The sequence below is a fragment of the Schistocerca nitens genome, chromosome 2 (genome assembly GCF_023898315.1).
Source record: "Schistocerca nitens isolate TAMUIC-IGC-003100 chromosome 2, iqSchNite1.1, whole genome shotgun sequence".
NCBI lineage: Eukaryota > Metazoa > Arthropoda > Insecta > Orthoptera > Acrididae > Schistocerca > Schistocerca nitens.
The window spans coordinates 499,531,278-499,551,698 of record NC_064615.1 but is presented as its reverse complement, the minus strand read 5'-3'; the positions used below and the strand labels follow the sequence as shown (position 1 = coordinate 499,551,698).

The following is a 20,421-nucleotide window of genomic DNA, read 5'->3' as shown; positions in this document are numbered from 1 at the left end:
TATCATGCTGACATGCCGTTGGTCCCAATATTATTGCTCCATTTGTTTAAAGTCATGATGGAACCTTTCTCCTTGTTCCTCTCTCATAGCACTTAAGATTTTCTGGAAGATAGCTGACTTGAGAGTCCAGTAGTACAGCTTCAAGCTCACTGTGGCACCAAATACTCTGAAGTTACCCGTCATGTTTCTTATTAGATTCTTGTAATTGAAATTTTGACAGTTTCCAAGAAACTTGTTGTCACATGTTTAAAGGATGTTCAAAATGACCTTTAAATTTCATTCATTTTGTCTTCAAATATTTCATCTTTCATTAGTTCATGAACATCAGGGCTTCAAAAAGCCTTTCTTTCATCTCAGCTTCTGATATCCACAGTAACTTACTTTCTACATACTTAGAAGTATAGTAGGGTTTTAATAAGTTGTCTCAAATAAAGGTAGAACTTTTGTTTTCTTTCTTTGAGGAGAGGGGGAGGGGGGGGGATGTCCACCAAAGAATCGAATAGCACATTTTCCCCCCTCCATTTTTTTTTTTTTTTGCGTTCTAATTGGCCAGATTTTCTCAGGCCAGTGTTTGTCTTTTGCAAGAGTGTCCCATTTGCATAGGAAGCAGGACTACTTGGTATAGTCACGCTGTTGATGAAGGATCATTTTTATTGTCAAATTTGCCCAAATGGGCCACTCATATTCTTTGTAATTAAGCTTGTCCAGCATAATGGCTACAAAATCATACTTCTTTTTCAAATGTATTGAATGCTAAAGAATCATACTTCTTTTTCAAATGTATTGAACATCCACCAGGTATGGAAGCACATTTTTTCCTGTAATCTACAAAGGCCTGGCACCGCTCAGATCATGTGTATTCCCCTCCAGTGATTGCTTCCCCTTCCAACTCTACTCACATGGTGACATCATGGTCTCGCTGCAGCCTGTGGTTTGTTTGTCAGCAATCGCATGGGGCAGCCTGACTGATCCCTGAAAGCATAAGCATAGGCTCCCACATGTTTGCTGACTGTCCAGTTTCAAAGAGGCACCACTGTTCTGTTAGCCCACATGCTCTTGGCGTTTTGTTCAGATTTATTCTCAATAATATTGCACTATCGTTCAGGTTTTCGTTTTGGTTATAGCTGTGGCTATTATTCTGGGATTGATTGTGGTTATTACTGAAGTTATTTTTCTATTACAATTCTCAAGGGTGCTGAAACTAAAGCATACTGAAAACTCCGTTTTCAATAAAGAGTGGGAGATTAAATGTTTCTTTGTGCATAATTCCGATGAAAAGTTCCACTGTTTAATATGTGAAAAATACTCAAGTTGGAACAAATGTAGTAATCTTGCTCAACATTCAACAAAGAAACATATGGACATTATTCTCATGACAAAAGAAGCCCTTTAGAGGATAAGTTAAAGAAAGAGATGCAAGAGTTGCCTGAACAATCAAATCTTAAGGCAAAGAGCTCAAGTGTGTCATATGTGCTATGTTTAAAATCAGCACACCATCAGAAATGCTTCAGCAAAGGCATACTTGCAAAAGAATATGGAATAGAAATGGCAAAAGCATTTGGTCATGATGATGCTGGTTAACACATTAAAACAGTTGTTTTGTCATATAACACAGTAAAAACTCGTGTTCCCGATATGGGGTATAGCATAAATATGAAACTAAACAATTTAGTTGCAAACTGTCGATATTATCTTTTGTGTGTGAACAAAAGTACTGATCTTATTCGTCTAATAGTGGGCGACTTTCCTGTACTTGAAAAGTTACTCACTTTTTCCGTTGCTCAGAACAACAGGTCTGGATGTTAAAAAGTGAGTTGACACAATTGTTGGTTTTAAAAAGTGCTCTGCAATTTGCACCAATGATGCAGCTGTTATGTTCAGAAGCAAAAATGGCTTCAATGGTCAGTTATAAAAAACAGAACAAGTTGTTTAACGTTTTGTTGGATTATACATCAGGAAGCACGATGTTGGAAAAGTGTCAGCATGCTGTCCACAATGAAAGATGTGAAAATTACTAATATAATATGAGGAGGAATTCGATCACCATCTCACTGAAAATTTAAACAGTTTTTGGAAGAAGCTGATGCGGAATAAGGAGATATACTCATTCATTCCGAAATCAATGGCTGAGCATCAGAAAATGCTTAGCTCATTGTTTTTGCGCTCATAAAAAATTTGCATGTCTAACTGATTTTACTAATCATTTAAATAATTTGAATTTGCATTTACGAGGAAAGGGATGCATTGTTTGTGATATGCTTATGGATATTAATGGATTCCAGTGTAGACTTGTGTTGTTTATGTTGCAACTAAGCAAAGAAAATTTGTTCATTTCCAGAATTGCTATGAAATGAAACAAGAATACGTGGACATAAAATTTTCACAATTTACTTGCATTACTGGTAAAGTCTCCACTGAATTTCAGAGTCGTTTTCACGTTTTTAAATCTCTAGAGCTGGATATCATTTTCTTTAACAATCCAACGAAAACTAGTGTTAGAAGCATAAATGTAGGCTTCCGTGGCTGTTGTCACCAAAGATCCACAAAAAAGCCTTTCCTTTGTGCCCAACAGTGAGTAGTATTAACTCACCGACCTACAAATTAGTGAAAGAATTGGCTCCGAAGCTTAGACGTTTAGTGAGCCTTACAGATTCATTTGTCAAGGACTCCACCATTTTATAGCACTTTTGAAAGAAAAGCATGTATTGGATAGGGGTCTGATCGTCAGTTTTGACGTGAAGTCTTTGTTCACGAATGTACCCATGACGGACACCATGAACATCTTAGAGGAATGCATGGCACCTGATACCTGCGACCTAGTGCGCCACTGTTTGACAACCACCTATTTCAGGTGGAAAGGGGATTTTTATGAGCAGACGGACGGTGTAGCTATGGGTTCCCATCTTTCGCCAGCTGCAGCAGTCATTTTTATGCAAGCGTTTGAACGGGGTATTGCTTTTTCTCGACGTGGAAGATTGCCGTAAGCCAGAGGGGAAGCTTGGACACAGAGTTTATAGGAAGCCCACCAACATGGACAGGTACCTGCATGCATCCCACACCACCATCCTCCGCAAAAGAATTCGGCCCTGTAAACTTTAACTAAGAGAGCCTACAGGATCAGTGATGAACACAACCTGCAAGCTGAACTACAGAACCTCAGGTCCATTTTTGGAGCTAATGGCTACGACATGAGGATGATACACAAAACCATGGTGCCGAAGGAGGAGGGCAACGGGGAAATGCAGAACAAAGCACAGAACACCGTTGTGCTACCATATGTACAAGGGGTTACTGAATGTCAGGGCAAAATTCTCCATCGGGCAGGCATTACGCCGATTTTTTACAGCAACAACAAAATAAAAGACATTCTGGGCTCAACAAAAGATACAACTGATAAGTTTCATGCCACCGGAGTTTATGAAATAGGGTGCGAATGTGGACTGGTGTATGTAGGTGAGACTGGGCCTCCAATAAGCAAAAGGTTAACTGAACATGAGAGATCTATCTGCCTCAAACAATACAACACATCAGCAGTGGCAGAACATCAGGAACAGTGCAGGATGAAGATCGAGTATTAAGAGGCCCACGTACTGGTGAAACAGCCGTTTAGTTTGAGGAGGAAATTAGAGAGGCTATATAAATAGCCAAGTAATCCAACAATATGAATAGAGAAGACGGGTACAGACTTCCAGCATCTTGGCTGCCAATTGTGACAGCTCTCGCAGAGCAACAGGTGCACAGCAGGCCACAGCGGTGGAGGGTACACAGAGCGCTGACGTGGCCTAGTCGATACTAGGCAGCTAGTAAACAACCCTATGCTGTAGTCGCCGCTCACTCTCCTATTCGTCGATTTCCACCAATGGCAAGCAGTAAAGGAAACTCCAATGGAAAACATCCATTTCCGCCAATGACAACATGCAATGCAAAGACCAATAAAATGAACTCACAATACCCTTCCTCCTCACCCTCACAACCAATGACAGCACTCCTCCATAGTATGTAAGTATCCAAACTAGTGCTCATTCAGCAGTTAGCACTACACCCTGAGGAAGGCGCTTTGCAACAGTCACCAAAATGTCGGAATTTTACAGATGACAATGAGGCCTCAAACCCAGAAGAATTCTATTGACTAGTGATAAAAGTGATGTTCAAGAAGAAGTCTGCAGTTTACAAAAAAAGATGCAGCAATTTTTGAAGTCATTCCACAAGATCAGAACCAATACTAGAAGACTTTGCTCTTAAAATGAAAGCTTTTTTCAGATTAACATACACTTGTGAAAGTACTTTTTCTTTAATGAATAACATTAAAACAAACTCCCTGGCAGATCAAAACTGTGTGCCGAACCGAGACTCTAACTCGGGACCTTTGCCTTTCGCGGGCAAGTGCTCTACCAACTGAGCTACCCAAGCACGACTCACGCCCCATCCTCACAGCTTTACTTCTGCCAGTACCTCGTCTCCTATCTTCCAAACTTTACAGAAGCTCTCCTGCTGTGGCTAAGCCATGTCTCTGCAATATCCTTTCTTTCAGGAGTGCTCGTTCTGCAAGGTTTGCAGGAGAGCTTCTGTAAAGTTTGGAAGATAGGAGACGAGGTACTGGCAGAAATAAAGCTGTGAGGACAGGGCGTGAGTCGTGCTTGGATAGCTCAGTTGGTAGAGCACTTGCCCGCAAAAGGCAAAGGTCCCGAGTTCGAGTCTCGGTCCGAAACACAGTTTTGATCTGCCAGGAAGTTTCATATCAGCGCACACTCTGCTGTAGAGTGAAAATTTCATTCTGGAAACATACCCCAGGCTGTGGCTAAGCCATGTCTCCGCAATATAGTTTCTTTCAGGAGTGCTAGTTCTGCAAGGTTCGCAGGAGAGCTTTTGTACAGTTTGGAAGACAGGAGACGAGGTACTGGCAGAAGTAAAGCTGTGAGGATGGGGCGTGAGTCGTGCTTGGGTAGCTCAGTTGGTAGAGCACTTGCCCGCGAAAGGCAAAGGTCCCGAGTTCGAGTCTCGGTCTGGCACACAGTTTTGATCTGCCAGGAAGTTTCATATCAGCACACACTCCGCTGTAGAGTGAAAATTTCATTGTAGAAACATTAAAACTGCTCAGTATAAAACAGCGAACAGTGAGTCCTTGAAACATCAGCTTTGTTTTGCTACAACGCAAATTGAAATTGACAGTGCAGAACTTGTCAACTTTAAATTAAATAAATCTAACCTAAATAGTTAAATATCTTGTTAAATTAAGCATAAGAATATGAGACAGATAAGTAAAACTGAATGTTGTAGTACATTACATCCTATGATGTTTACATATAGGGACCAGGTAGGTTCACAATGCACACCGTCTGTCAATCATCCCTGCAATTGGCCAGTAGGGCTGTGGTGGGGCCGTGACGGCACAGGACAGGTGAGGTTGGAGGGGGAGGGGGAGGGGGAGGGTGGGGGCAGGGGGGGGGGACACTTGCTGCAGGGAAATGTGTCGTGAGATACACTGCCAGGCCTGCCTTAGAAGGATGGCACTGAGACTTCTTTTTGAAGAATTGAAGTCTCCAATCTTCTGCCTCGTACTAAATCCCAAAGATTTGCATCAAACCAGGAACATCGAACTTCTGAACCAAGAGAAAGAGGCTAAAGAGACCAAGAAGCTCATTTCCAGTCTAGAGGCTAACACCTGTGCAATATCTTTTAGGAGTGACAGGTATGTGGTCAAATTCTTTAATTTGGATTGTGAAAACAATTGTGGCTCATGGCAGTTCTTGACTTCGCAACCTTCATCACGACCATCATATGTCTTGTTTCCCAAAAGCAGAAACACACCATAAAGACTACCAGGTTGCATAAGTACAGGAATATCAGGTCCTTTTATGCATAGGAGGCAATGAAGATACAATGTTCAGATAATAGACTTCCTTTTAGGTTTTATAGCTGTGTTCAAAAGTAACACTAATCACTGAAATTTCAAAACTCCTTTGATATTACTGGCATCCCAAAACAGTAAGATCCGATCTTATGCTTAGACCAACTTAAACATACTCAACGTGGGGCCTATGACTTGTTCTGATTCCCAAATTTTATGCCAAAGTACACAAAATATACTTCTTTGATCAAGTCTGAGATTGACTACTGTTGCTATTTCACTAAAAGCTTGCCACACATGTAACAGATGTAGTCAGGAGACTTAATATAAGCTCTTGCAGCCACGAAATTCGCAAAAATAGATATCAGTCAGTTGATCACATACTGCTTATGTTTGAGTGAAAAACAGTATGTAAAACAAACATATAGGGCTCGATATTATAATATCACAGTAATATGTAGGTAGCTGTATTGTAAAATATAAAGGAAAACACCTTTTACACTCCTGGAAATTGAAATAAGAACACCATGAATTCATTGTCCCAGGAAGGGGAAACTTTATTGACACATTCCTGGGGTCAGATACATCACATGATCACACTGACAGAACCACAAGCACATAGACACAGGCAACAGAGCATGCACAATGTCGGCACTAGTACAGTGTATATCCACCTTTTGCAGCAATGCAGGCTGCTATTCTCCCATGGAGACGATTGTAGAGATGCTGGATGTAGTCCTGTGGAACGGCTTGCCATGCCATTTCCACCTGGCGCCTCAGTTGGACCAGCGTTCGTGCTGGATGTGCAGACCGTGTGAGACGACGCTTCATCCAGTCCCAAACATGCTCAATGGGGGACAGATCCGGAGATCTTGCTGGCCAGGGTAGTTGACTTACACCTTCTAGAGCACGTTGGGTGGCACGGGATACATGCGGACGTGCATTGTCCTGTTGGAACAGCAAGTTCCCTTGCCGGTCTAGGAATGGTAGAACGATGGGTTCGATGACGGTTTGGATGTACCGTGCACTATTCAGTGTCCCCTCGACGATCACCAGTGGTGTAGGGCCAGTGTAGGAGATCGCTCCCCACACCATGATGCCGGGTGTTGGCCCTGTGTGCCTCGGTCGTATGCAGTCCTGATTGTGGCGCTCACCTGCACGGCGCCAAACACGCATACGACCATCATTGGCACCAAGGCAGAAGCGACTCTCATCGCTGAAGACGACACGTCTCCATTCGTCCCTCCATTCACGCCTGTCGCGACACCACTGGAGGCGGGCTGCACGATTTTGGGGCGTGAGCGGAAGACGGCCTAACGGTGTGCGGGACCGTAGCCCAGCTTCATGGAGACGGTTGCGAATGGTCCTCGCCGATACCCCAGGAGCAACAGTGTCCCTAATTTGCTGGGAAGTGGCGGTGCGGTCCCCTACGGCACTGCGTAGGATCCTACGGTCTTGGCGTGCATCCGTGCGTCGCTGCGGTCCGGTCCCAGGTCGACGGGCACGTGCACCTTCCGCTGACCACTGGCGACAACATCGATGTACTGTGGAGACCTCACGCCCCACGTGTTGAGCAATTCGGCAGTACGTCCACCCGGCCTCCCGCATGCCCACTATACGCCCTCGCTCAAAGTCCGTCAACTGCACATACGGTTCACGTCCACGCTGTCGCGGCATGCTACCAGTGTTAAAGACTGCGATGGTGCTCCGTATGCCACGGCAAACTGGCTGACACTGACGGCGGCGGTGCACAAATGCTGCGCAGCTAGCGCCATTCGACGGCCAACACCGCGGTTCCTGGTGTGTCCGCTGTGCCGTGCGTGTGATCATTGCTTGTACAGCCCTCTCGCAGTGTCCAGAGCAAGTATGGTGGGTCTGACACACAGGTGTCAATGTGTTCTTTTTTCCATTTCCAGGAGTGTAGTATCAGGTTACATTGCAAACCTTCACAAAACAATACTGGAATTATTATAACAATTAAATAGCTACATTTTGCATACCTCAGAGATGATATCATTTTTGTCAAAACTGCATATGATTGAACATGTTACCTGAAATCAGCACTCAAAAATACACAAAAAAAAAAAAAACTCTTTATATCTTTGGATGTATCTCTCATAAAATAGGGACAGCACTTAACAACGAAAATAATTAAAAGAAGTACCAGCAATTTTCCAGTTGCTACAATGAGCTTATTACATGCAATACACACATATAAGAATGAGTACATTTCAAATCTAAACTCCCCCTTATCTCACCCCTTCTACCTCACCCGAAAAGGAGTGTGATTTTACATACTATCAGTGCATAAGAAATCTATCATAAAATTTATTGAAATGTACATAGCCTTACCTAGACCGCCTCTCGTGCACTAGAACATTGTGTGGCATCCGTCGGAAACGCATCTTCAAATAGCCACGGGGATAACGGTAAGCTTCATACAACAGTAGTTCATCATCAAGCCTGACAAGCAGGAGTGGACGGCTGCCATGATGACCTAGTGCCACTACCAAGATTTCTCTAACTATGGCATCTACTCCTGGTGTGGATGTACCACTTGGTGATGCATTCTCTGTTGCAGTTCCAGCTGAACCACCACCTGTGACCGGAGTTGGCACTGCTCCGAGGCTGTCAGACAGCACCCGAAGGCCTTGTCCAAAATTACGTACAACGTAACTTAACCGGAAGTCAGGCAATGTGTATATCTCCAGGTTTCCATTTTCTCTCGCAAGGAAAACCCAATATGAAGGTTTAACTTCTTGAAGATATTTTTTCCACCTATAAATTAATGTGCAAATAGAGTTCTATGCATTACAGCTGTAGTTAAATCAATCACATTAGACTTTCTTCTACTAAATTTATGTTGCTCGTATCGTCATTACAATATCCTCATTTATTATTATTTTGTATTTATTATGAATTTTTCTTAATGCAACATGCCTTGAGATTAATTATGACTACGAAAAGTATAGTTTTTCCACTTTCCTTTTTTTTACAAGTCACTATTTAAAGGCAAGTAAATTTATTGTACTTCCTTCTTCAGAAAAAATACAAGTTTTTGATATACTGCCATTTAAACATTTTATTGTTTGGGTGGTTAACTGACAGATACCACATTCAATTTCAGCTCTTTCCTGGAAGAGAAAATTTGTTAGACACAAACTTTTCAATTCTACACGGATGCACTTAATGGATGGTGTTGTTCTGAATAACTAGTTGCACTGTCACTTATGAATCAGTTCCGCTTGATTTTACTTTGCAGAGTATTATCTTGTTAGTTAAAAGCATGGTTAAAAAAATTAAAAAATATAAAAAGACTTTTTGTGTCATTTCTGTTAAATGTGTGAACAAATTAGTTGACGTATTGACTCTTCTTCTCCCCATAAAATCTCAAAGAGGCCCACAAAAATGGAATGGAAAAAAATTCATTATAGCAACCATGGTACAGAAAAGGTATCCAAGAGTATAAATAGTGACTACAGAAAAAAGAGCTTTTTGAACAGAGATAAAATTTAATTAGAACAATTAGTTGTCCTTTCAGACTCTTAGGGCCTCTGACAAGGGGAAGGCTTCAGACACGGCCAACCGATTTGGCTCAGATTTGGCAGGCCACTTGTGTACAACCTAAAACTACGGAATCTAAGATATTTTGGGTCAACACCCCACCGTTTTTGAGAAAATCACCTCCAAAGGTTATGATGAGCAATCAACTCAAAATTGGTGGGATCGATAGATAACTGTAAATAGAGCATTTTTCATCATCAGGTATGGGGTCCAAAAACGCATACTTTTCCAAAAATCAAAGTAAGAAACTTTTACAACAGCCGCTTCTGTACCCACATGGTAAATGCTTTCCGCTGACAGCACTGACAGCGCAATGGCCAAGGTAACTGGCTTTTCTATTCCTTGGACACTTATTTCGATGTCAACCATTTTTTTGTTTGTGTGAGAATTTAGAGAAGGAAATGCAGTGCGGTCTTCCTCTGTGAAACAGTTTTGGAAAAAGGTGTTTAGTATTTCAGGTTTACACGTGTCATCCTCTGTTTCAATGCCATCATCATCCCAGAGTGTCTGGATATGCTGTTTCGAGCCACTTACTGATTTAACGTAAGACTAGAACTTCCTAGGATTTTCTGTCAATTCGGTACATAGAATTTTACTTTCGAATTCACTGAACGCTTCACGCATAGCCCTCCTTACGCTAACTTTGACATCGTTTAGGTTCTGTTTGTCTGAGAGGTTTTGGATGCGTTTAAACTTGGAGTGAAGCTCTCTTTGCTTTCGCAGTAGTTTCCTAACTTTGTTGTTGAACCACGGTGGGATTTTCCCCGTCCCTCACAGTTTTACTCGGCACGTACCTGTCTAAAACGCATTTTACAATTGCCTTGAACTTTTTCCATAAACACTCAACACTGTCAGTGTCAGAACAGAAATTTTTGTTTTGATCTGTTAGGTAGTCTGAAATCTGCCTTCTATTACTCTTGCTAAACAGATACACCTTCCTCCCTTTTTTTATATTCCTATTAACTTCCAGGGATGCTGCAGGGATGCTGCAACGGCCTTATGATCACTGATTCCTTGTTCTGCACTTACAGAGTCGAAAAGTTCGGGTCTGTTTGTTATCAGTAGGTCCAAGATGTTATCTCCACGAGTCGGTTCTCTGTTTAATTGCTCGAGGTAGTTTTCGGATAGTGCACTCAGTATAATGTCACTCGATGCTCTGTCCCTACCACCCGTCCTAAACATCTGAGTGTCCCAGTCTATATCTGGTAAATTGAAATCTCCACCTAAGACTATAACATGCTGAGAAAATTTATGTGAAATGTATTCCAAATTTTCTCTCAGTTGTTCTGCCACTAATGCTGCTGAGTCGGGAGTGTTGAGTGTAACCTCCACCCATAATAATTCACAGGAACTATCCACTTGTACTTCACTACAGGATAAACTACTACTAACAGAGACAAACACGCCACCACCGGTTGCATGCAATCTACCCTTTCTAAACACTGTCTGTGCCTTTGTAAAAATTTCGGCAGGATTTATCTCTGGCTTCAGCCAGCTTTCTGTACCTATAACGATTTCAGCTTCGGCACTTTCTATCAGCGCTTGAAGTTCCGGTACTTTACCAATGCAGCTTCGACAGTTTACAATTACAATACTGATTGCTGCTTGGTCCCCGCATGTCCTGACTTTGCCCCGCACCCTCTGAGGCTGTTGCCCTTTCTGTACTTGCCCGAGGCCATCTAACCTAAAAAACTGCCCAGTCCACGCCACACAACCCCTGCTACCCGTGTAGCCGCTTGCTGCGTGTAGTGGACTCCTGACCTATCCAGCGGAACCCGAAACCCCACCACCCTATGGCACAAGTCGAGGAATCTGCAGCCTACACGGTCGCAGAACCGTCTCAGCCTCTGATTCAGACCCTCCACTCGGCTCTGTACCAAACGTCCGCAGTCAGTCCTGTCGACGGTGCTGCAGATGGTGAGCTCTGCTTTCAACCCACTAGCAAGACTGGCAGTCTTCACCAAATCAGGTAGCCGCCAGAAGCCAGAGAGGATTTCCCCCGTTCCATAGCGACACACATCATTGGGAGCGACCACCTGGAGATGGGTGCACCCTGTACCCTTCATGGCATCCGGAAGGACCCTTTCCACACCTGGAATGACTCCCCCCGGTATGCACACGGAGTGCACATTGGTTTTCTTCCCCTCTCTTGCTGCCATATCCCTAAGGGGCCCCATTACGTGCCTGATGTTGGAGCTCCCAACTACCAGTAAGCCCACCCTCTGCGACCGCCCAGATCTTGCAGACTGAGGGGCAACCTCTGGAACAGGACAAGCAGCCATGTCCGGCCGAAGATCAGTATCAGCCTGAGACAGAGCCTGAAACCGGTTCGTCAGACAAACTGGAGAGGCCTTCCGTTCAGCCCTCTGGAATGTCTTTCGCCCCCTGCCACACCTCGAGATGACCACCCACTCTACCACAGGTGAGGGGTCAGCCTCAATGTGGGCAGTAACCCGGGCTGCCGCAGTCGTAGTCCGATCGGGGAATGCGTGGGACGAGCTGGCTGTCCCCGACAAATCCCCATCTGGATCCCCACAGTGATGCCCATTGGCAACAGGCTCAAGCTGTGTGACCGAAGCCAACACTGCCTGAAGCTGGGAGCGAAGGGATGCCAACTCAGCCTGCATCCAAACACAGCAGTTGCAGTCCCTATCCATGCTAAAAACTGTTGTGCAAAGAACGTCTGAACTAATCTACAGAGAGCACAAACAATTCGACACAAAAGTTAAATGGTTATTAAAATACAAGATTGCCTAGTAAATGCAGTAATGCTGCTACTTGCGCACTGCTGACACACTGCTCGGCGGCGGAAGGAGACTACGCGATTTTACACTATTCAGGTACTAAAACGCGATGCTACAAATCGCAAATACTATAATACGCCTGAAATTTATGAATTAAACAATGCAAGTACCAAAAACACGAAAAGAAATTAAGAATTAAACTATGTAACAAATAAGTGAGCTAAGAGTATACAACTTGCTGCTGCAGCTGCTTATCCAACGGTGGCAGGGAGCACACTGGCTGTGACCAACCGACACTGGCCGTTCAAAACAAAAACAGAAGACAGACAATTACGCGAATTTACACTATTCAGGTACTAAAACGCGATGCTACAACTCTCAAATACTATAGGAGTTACTATAGGAGTTTCAACGACTGTTAGCAGAATATGGAATCGGTGGGTTCAGGAGGGTAATGCGGATCGCTGTGCTGGATCCCAATGGCCTCGTATCTCATATCACTAGCAGTCGAGATGACAGGCATCTTATCCGCATGGCTGTAACGGATCTTGCAGCCGCGTCTAGATCCCTGAGTCAACAGATGGGGACGTTTGGAAGACAACAACAATCTGCACGAACAGTTCGACGACGTTTGCAACAGCATGGACTATCAGCTCGGAGACCATGGCTACAGTTACCCTTGACGCTGTATCACAGACAGGAGCGCCTGCGATGGTGTACTCAATGACGAACCTGGGTGCACCAATGGCAAAACATCATTTTTTCGGATGAATCCAGGTTCTGTTTACAGCATCATGATGGTCTCATCCATGTTTGGCAACATCGCGGTGAACGCACATTGGAAGCGTGTATACGCCATCGCCATACTGGTGTATCACCCAGCGTGATGGTATGGGATGCCATTGGTTACACGTCTCAGTCACCTCTTGATCGCATTGACGGCACTTTGAACAGTGGACGTTACATTTCAGGTGTGTTACGACCCGTGGCTCTACCCTTCATTCGATCCCTGTGAAACCCCATATTTCAGCAGGATAATGCACGACCACATGTTGCAGGTCCTGTACGGGCTTTTCTGTTCAACTGCTGCCCTGGCCAGCACATTTTCCAGATCTCTCACCAACTGAAAACATCTTGTCAATGGTGGCCGGGCAACTGGCTCGTCAAAATACGCCAGTCACTACTCTTGATGAACTGTGGTATCCTGTTGAAGCTGCATGGGCAGCTGTACCTGTACAAGCCATCTAAGCTCCATCTGACTCAATGCCCAAGCGTATCAAGGCCGTTATTACGGCCCGAGGTGGTTGTTCTGGGTACTGATTTATGCACCCAAACTGTGTGAAAATGTAATCACATGTCAGTTCTAGAATAATATATTTGTCCAATGAATATCTGTTTATCATCTGCATTTCTTCTTGGTGTAGCAATTTTAATGGCCAGTAGTGTATAACCTGAGGACCAAATGTAACTTTAGTTTCTTGTAAACACAGGAAAACTTTAGGCAACACTTTTCCAACGGCTGTGATGGCATATTGCGCTGTGTACAAATGTGTTAGTTTGTTTTTACTACCAACTGTGACAAGGGTTCATTTTTCTCCCTTATGCAATAACGTGCGTCAAATGTTCACCTGATACTCGCATCCTGTTTGATCGGTGTTGATCACGTAATAACGATTAAAACCGGTCATAAGTGACGCCATTTGCGTGCTGAAAAGAGCCGCCACTTTCTGTATATCTACTATATTTTGTACCTCCTTATGAGAGACATAGTTAGTGATGTGCTGTTGACAAATTTTATGGTCAGATTTGAAATTTCTTGCCCAAGATAATGATGCAGCAAACATAATATCCTTGTTAGTCATATATTGAAGTGCTGCACCTGCAGCCCACTCCTGATTTATTCTCATTGCTACAATCTCATTACGACGAGATTCGACAAATCGGTCGTATGTCCACTTATTTATTGTCTGGTATTTGTCGTATCTTGTCCCTCCTTTAACGATATCACTTTCCCACAATTTCAAGTCCTTCCTCCTTTTCAGATTTGATGTTGCTCCATTCTTTTGCAGTGTTTGTTAAGTTCCAATTTGGATGATTCCTGGCTAGCACTACCACCTTTACTTTTACTTCAAGGGGTATAGCACCGTAGTTCAATCGTTTAGTAACCGGTTCGTAATACTCATCAGGAACAGATGAAGCACGTATTCCCAGTGACGTGGAGATTTCCAAAGTGTTATGACCATTTTGCGATTCACTAGTCAGGATATCTTCCACTGGATCACCTTCTGCTTTGTCTTCATGGTATAGTACTTCAGTATCAACAAAAGTCATTTCGTTCATCAGCTTCAAAAATCGCTCGACGATAGCCGCTCCTATCAATCTGGAATGCCAAGAAACAGAACTGCCTGCTTCCGGTAGTGCATTGATAAAGCATCTGTCTTGCAACACTTTTACAAACAAAAACACAGTGTCGGTAACTTCCCGCTTGCCATCGTCTGTGACGTGCTCCCAACTATATATTACAGAGCTAGTCGAAGGGTATACATCCTCCACTATTCAGATTATGCACCTGAAAGATATGACACAACAAACAATAACTAGTTATTATGCCATAAACAGATGAGCTAATTACTACAAACTACATACAGTACTCGTCATATGTTACTTACAGAAGAACACTGTATTCATTCACAAAACATATTTCATTCAGGCGCATTAATGATGGAAAAATCACTACATGTACTCACGAGGTTCGCGGCAGCCTAATGACGGAAAACAACTCTTTCCGATTGACTTCTATAAGACTCATGCTGGACACCTTCACACTTCCAGGTTCACAAATATGATATGACAAACAGGCAACCAGGACAACATAACTCTCTCCGCATGCATTCTGCCCCGTGCCTAGCAGTAACCAAGCGTCACGCAGTTGGTTATCTGTGATCCCTCGTGAGGAATTCCCAGCACTCTTACTCGGAGTTGTTTTCATGTGACAAGGCTTAAAAGTTTAATACTTTACTAACTCACGGCGTTTGGGAAATTAGTTTGCCTACCTTTTTATTATCATTCCTTATTGATTTACTTACCTTATTAACCCTCCTATCCCTATCAACTGAGATATGGAAAAATACAAACAAAAATAATAATATCTGCTAGGTTTCTTCGAGATTCGAACTTGGGTTTTCCGATTCCCAGCAAGTCACCTTGGCCATTGCGCTATCGGCGAAAAGCGTTTACCATATGGGTACAGAAGCGGCAGTTGTAAAAGTTTCTTTCCTCAATTTCCAAAAAAGTTTGCGTTTGCAGACCCCATACCTGAAGATGAAAAATTCTGTATTTAGAATTGTATATTGATCCCTCCAATTTTGAGTCAATTGCTCGTCATAACCTTTAGGGGTGATTTTCTCAAAATTTCTGGGGTGTTGACCCAAAATATCTTAAGAGTCTTTCGTTTTAGATTGTACACAAGCGACCTGCCAAATTTGAGCTGAATCGGTTGGCCATGTCTGAGGCCTTCCCCTTGCGAGTTGGAATGAAATTTTCGATGTTCATGAAGAATAATGTATTAATCTCCTAGTTACAAACTTTAGTACTCTACTGCCAAAAGAAACAAAAGAACTCAATGAATACCATTTTTCCATAAACACATAAAACTACTATCCAATTTTCAGCTTCTCTGGCATGTCACCAAACTCTTCAGGAAGGACACCCTCAAACCCTCCACCTGAATCCCACATTTGGTTATCATGACAATCATCCAACTCAGATGATGAGTAGTCACTTGGCCAGGGCTACATAAATTCAGCACATGTTGTGGTTGCCCTCGACCCTTGTGGTTATCACCTTTTCAATAAACATCATAGGTATCATTAGTTTAGCTTTTGTAACTCAATAGGGACCTATGTCCTTGACCTTCAGCTTTAGTGCTGGTCCAGCTTGTGTTCAGTGTACTGCCACCAGTTCACCAAATTTGTACATCAAGGCTTTCTTCTGATGTCTGTTGAAACTTGCATGATCTTCTTCTTGTACCTTGCTCACCTGTAGCTCAGCAGCTTCCTTCTGTTTACTGTGTCTTTCTTCACATGAATTAATAATTTTTTTCTTCTTACAATTTTATGATGTGAAGATCAGTCTGTGTGCATCTTAGCTCATATCAAAATTCAAATGGTATTTTCCCAATACTTCTGTTGTATGTTGAATTCATGGCATGATGAACTGATGGGAGCGCCTTTTACCACTCATTAGGACTATCAATACTAAGCTTAGCAATGATTTTAGCCAAAGCAGAATTGATCCTCCCAACCTGTCCATTTGCTCTTGGGAGTCTTGTCATTAATAAAATGTGTTCAGTTTCTTCTGTAATGCAGTACTCCTTGAAATCTTGGGAAGCAAAGTAAGTTCCTCTATCAGTAATTATTTGGACTGGATTTCCAAAACTAGTTTTCTGTAATTAATTCCATCTGTTGATTTTGCAGCCTTTACATGATATAGCCAGGTAACCTCTGTAAATGCTTCAATAATACTTACAATGTAACTGTACCTTTGAAGTGGTCCAATATGATACATGTGATGAGTATATAATGGCACATTTTCTTTGCATAAGCGATGAAGGAAATCTTACATCTTTCCTGATTTCTTACTCACAATTCAACATATTATATAATTTGAGGTCACTCTTTTCACCTTCTTAGTCAAATCTGGTGTATAATAATCTTGTTTTAATTCCTCCTCAGTTCACTTAACTGCATAATGACCTTTCTCATGCATAAGTTTGATACCCAACCTACCAGAGATGGCGATCATGTGTGCATGAGGTGTGCTTGCTTGTATGAATTAATGGTGTGTGTCTCTCTCTTTCTGACAAAGGGTGTGATCGAAAGCTGATGTGTGTCTTTTAATTGTGCCTGTCTGCAACTTAATGTGTCACATTTAAGGTAAGCAGCAATCTATTTTTTCCTCTGTTCTTGTCATTTAATTGCTATATATTTTTAACCCAATAGTAGTAGTGTCCTCTTTATCCAGTTTTTGTGCGTTAGACACTACACTGACAGGCCATGGACTTAATTATTTTACATTTTAAAATTCTGTGTTGAGGAAAATCCTCAAACTCACATACTGCCATCACAATCTCCAACATTAGAAAGCAAGTTATAATAGAAAGTGGCATACGACAGAAATTTGTTGCATATAGTTCTACATAAATCTTTTCTTACCACGGTGTATCCTTCTCACCAGCTGTACCTCCCAAGTGATTTTCTTTTTCTTGAGTAGTACTTTTGTCAAATAATGGTGTATCACTCTCACCATACAGCATTTCATCTTCATCATCCACTTCCCTGAAACAAGTGTTTACTAATATAAAAGTGGTGTAATTGCAGTTACGCTATCTATGAAACACTAAGAAATACACAGGTGCTAAGAAGCAAGAAAGAATACTAGAAATTAAGAACCGTAATATCTCATCACTGTTCTGAATTTTAAAGTTTGGTAGATAAACACTGACCACCTTTCACTATAAGAACAATATTTTTTAAACAAAAGACTATCCATATAACAATTTTGTAACTAAAGTGGTTCCACCCATTTTATCTATTTAACAATTAAAATTAGGAAAACTGCCAACTGGTGTTATGAGACACTTTCACTGAACTACAATGTATGATCTTGTAAGCCATACGAAATCAACTGGGTAGACAATTAGAAACTGACATTATTCATGTGATGTACATTGCAGAAAAAAAACCTTTTGTCACCATATACAACAAAACATACTGAATTCTAAGAAACGACTTCGCACAGTCAAGTATTTTCAACATTACTGACATATAGCATACATATTAGTGGTTGGTCAGTTTACATCATCAGGAACTCACATTTACTCATGCAGTACACATTATTTCCAAAACAGTCCATAGGTACACAGCCACAGCCAGCAATACAATCACTATGATACATTTTCTGCCATCATAATAGGGCAATGAAGTCTTTGTAAGATTACATGATGCAAATTATTTAAATTCACACAGAAAACTCCATCTTGAGAGATTTATATTTCTTCTTCATCAATATCACCATGCCACAGATAATGGCATTAATTCTTCTTTTATAGTAATTTGTTTTGCCATTTACAGTCACTTATTTCACCCATATTACCCATCGCTGACAAAGAAAATTAACGCCATGTGACTTTCAGCATGGACCAGCTCTTCACTATGCCAACATGACAAAATTTAATTGCTCTGAACTCTCTGATTCAAATTAATGTTTTAGTTTTATTTTGGCCATAACTGATTTACCTGATGGTTAAATACAAACCTGAACAAAAGTCTCACTCCATCTATAAAAGTTCTCCAATTTGTTAGTCACATACCTTAAAAGCAGTTTCCCGCTCAGGAAATTATCATCCACTACACCATCACAAAAAACGACCCTTCCTAGCTAACAGTCCCAGCCCTGGCTTCTTATTTAACCTCCCAATCCCAGCACATCTCCCAGCCAAACCCAAACATAACCCTAATCAAATTACAACATTTCACAACCTTGTTGTCCAATCTGCCCTTAACCTCTCATCCAGATCTCTCTCCAATTCTGAAACACGAGTTCTTTCCAAAGGCCTAATCTTCAGTCCCACACCCAAATTCCATCACACAGTACTACTCAAAGATCTTCTCTCATTCAACTATAACACAAACTGGAAGTGCCACTTCACTACCCAATACCAACCCACAAACCATAGGTGTTAGCATCAAACCTTGCCTAGAACAATTCTAACACAAATCGCAAAGGGATCCTCCTCATGTTCCCCAAAACCATTCTGTCTAGGCTTTCTATAAATTCCTCACTTTCAACACTGCCTCTCAAATCCTTCCTGAAAAACATCATCAGAAGTCCAAACCTTACTCAAGATGCAAACTGAGCTATTTGTGACCTGAAGGCAAGATGCTTTATCAACATTCTCCATGTGGACAAACGCTCCACTACTGCATTACTTGAATGTGATAAGTGATAGAGGGGCATTGTCAGCTCTCTGACAGTTCAACATGGAAATCTATCCCTAACGACCATATTCCTTGGATACAGACTGAGCTACAGAAAATTCTTACAACTCTAGGCCCCTCACAAGTGTTCACAATTGTTTCTTGCCTCTTCCCTTCAAACCACTTCCAAAAATACATGAAACAGCCATCTTGTCAAACCCATAATAGCTGGTTTCAATGCCCTCACCAAATGCATATTAGCTCTGGTTGACCAGCACAAGCAACTCACCACACAAAGCTTCCCATAGAAGACACCAACTGCTTTCTTGAACATCTCAAATCCACTCCAACCCATCTCCTATATGAAACCCTACTTGTAACTAGAGGTGCAACCTCATCACACACACACACACACACACACACACACACACACACACACACACACACACAAGCTGGATGACCTGGCCTGCTACAGATTTATTTGATGACATCTTCGTGGTGATGGACTACTTCACTTTCTGTAACAAGTTAATTCATTTTAATCCAAAGCAACTTCCTTTGGTTTTAACCTTCACCTCACTGAATCCCACACTCAAACCACAGTCCACATAAAATCAACCAATAAGCAAAAACACTTACACTTTGACAGCTACCAGCCCCTTCCACATCAAAAACTTCCTTCTCTATGGCCTAGGCAGCCACAGTAAACATATCTGCTCCACCACTGAATCCCTCAACACCTAAACCAACCACATCTGCCAGGCTTTCCTCTCCAATAGCTACCCCACAGAGCTTATCCACAAACAGATCTCCTGGGCATTATCCTCCTCACCATCTGACTAATACAGTTCCCACTTCTGGAAAGAACTCAAATGATGTCCCATTGTCACCAGTACCATCCAAGCCTTGAATCCCTCAAAACATTACTCCACCAAGTCTTAGTTTTCTAGATAAGCCCTGAAATAAGATCCTCTCCTCCGGATAGCCTACTCGGACTATCCACTGTCTCTTCCTGTTGCTCTCCGAACAGCCACTACATTCTCATCAAACTATGTGACATTTCCAAATCATTACTCTTAGTCCAAGGTTCCTACTCCTGTTATCATCTTCACTGTAAAACCTGCCCCACTATCACCTCCCTAGTAAATCCAATAATATAAGATGCAGAGTAACTGGTGACAACCAAGCCTTTTTTATGTCTGCTAACTTGTGTTCACTGCACAGTGTATAGGAATGACCACCACCAAACTTGCCAAGTGCACAAATGGGAATACAAGAATTGTCTGCC

At 42.2% G+C, this 20,421-nt stretch overlaps 1 protein-coding gene and 1 non-coding gene across 4 annotated transcripts in view; one reads left to right on the top strand and one right to left on the bottom strand.

Moving 5' to 3' along the window:
* LOC126236473 (cleavage and polyadenylation specificity factor subunit 1) overlaps window positions 1-20,421 on the bottom strand; it is a 328,004-nt gene that overhangs the window by 110,823 nt on the left and 196,760 nt on the right. For all 3 annotated transcript variants that reach the window (XM_049945805.1, XM_049945806.1, XM_049945807.1), the window contains 2 exons: window positions 17,370-17,492; window positions 8,201-8,626 (listed from right to left, as the gene is read on the bottom strand). In XM_049945805.1, coding sequence (XP_049801762.1) covers window positions 8,201-8,626; window positions 17,370-17,492 — 549 coding nt within the window. The remainder of the gene's footprint in view (window positions 1-8,200; window positions 8,627-17,369; window positions 17,493-20,421) is intronic.
* Window positions 4,636-4,710, top strand: Trnal-caa (transfer RNA leucine (anticodon CAA)). The gene has a single exon. It is a non-coding gene; the product is annotated as a tRNA-Leu (tRNA).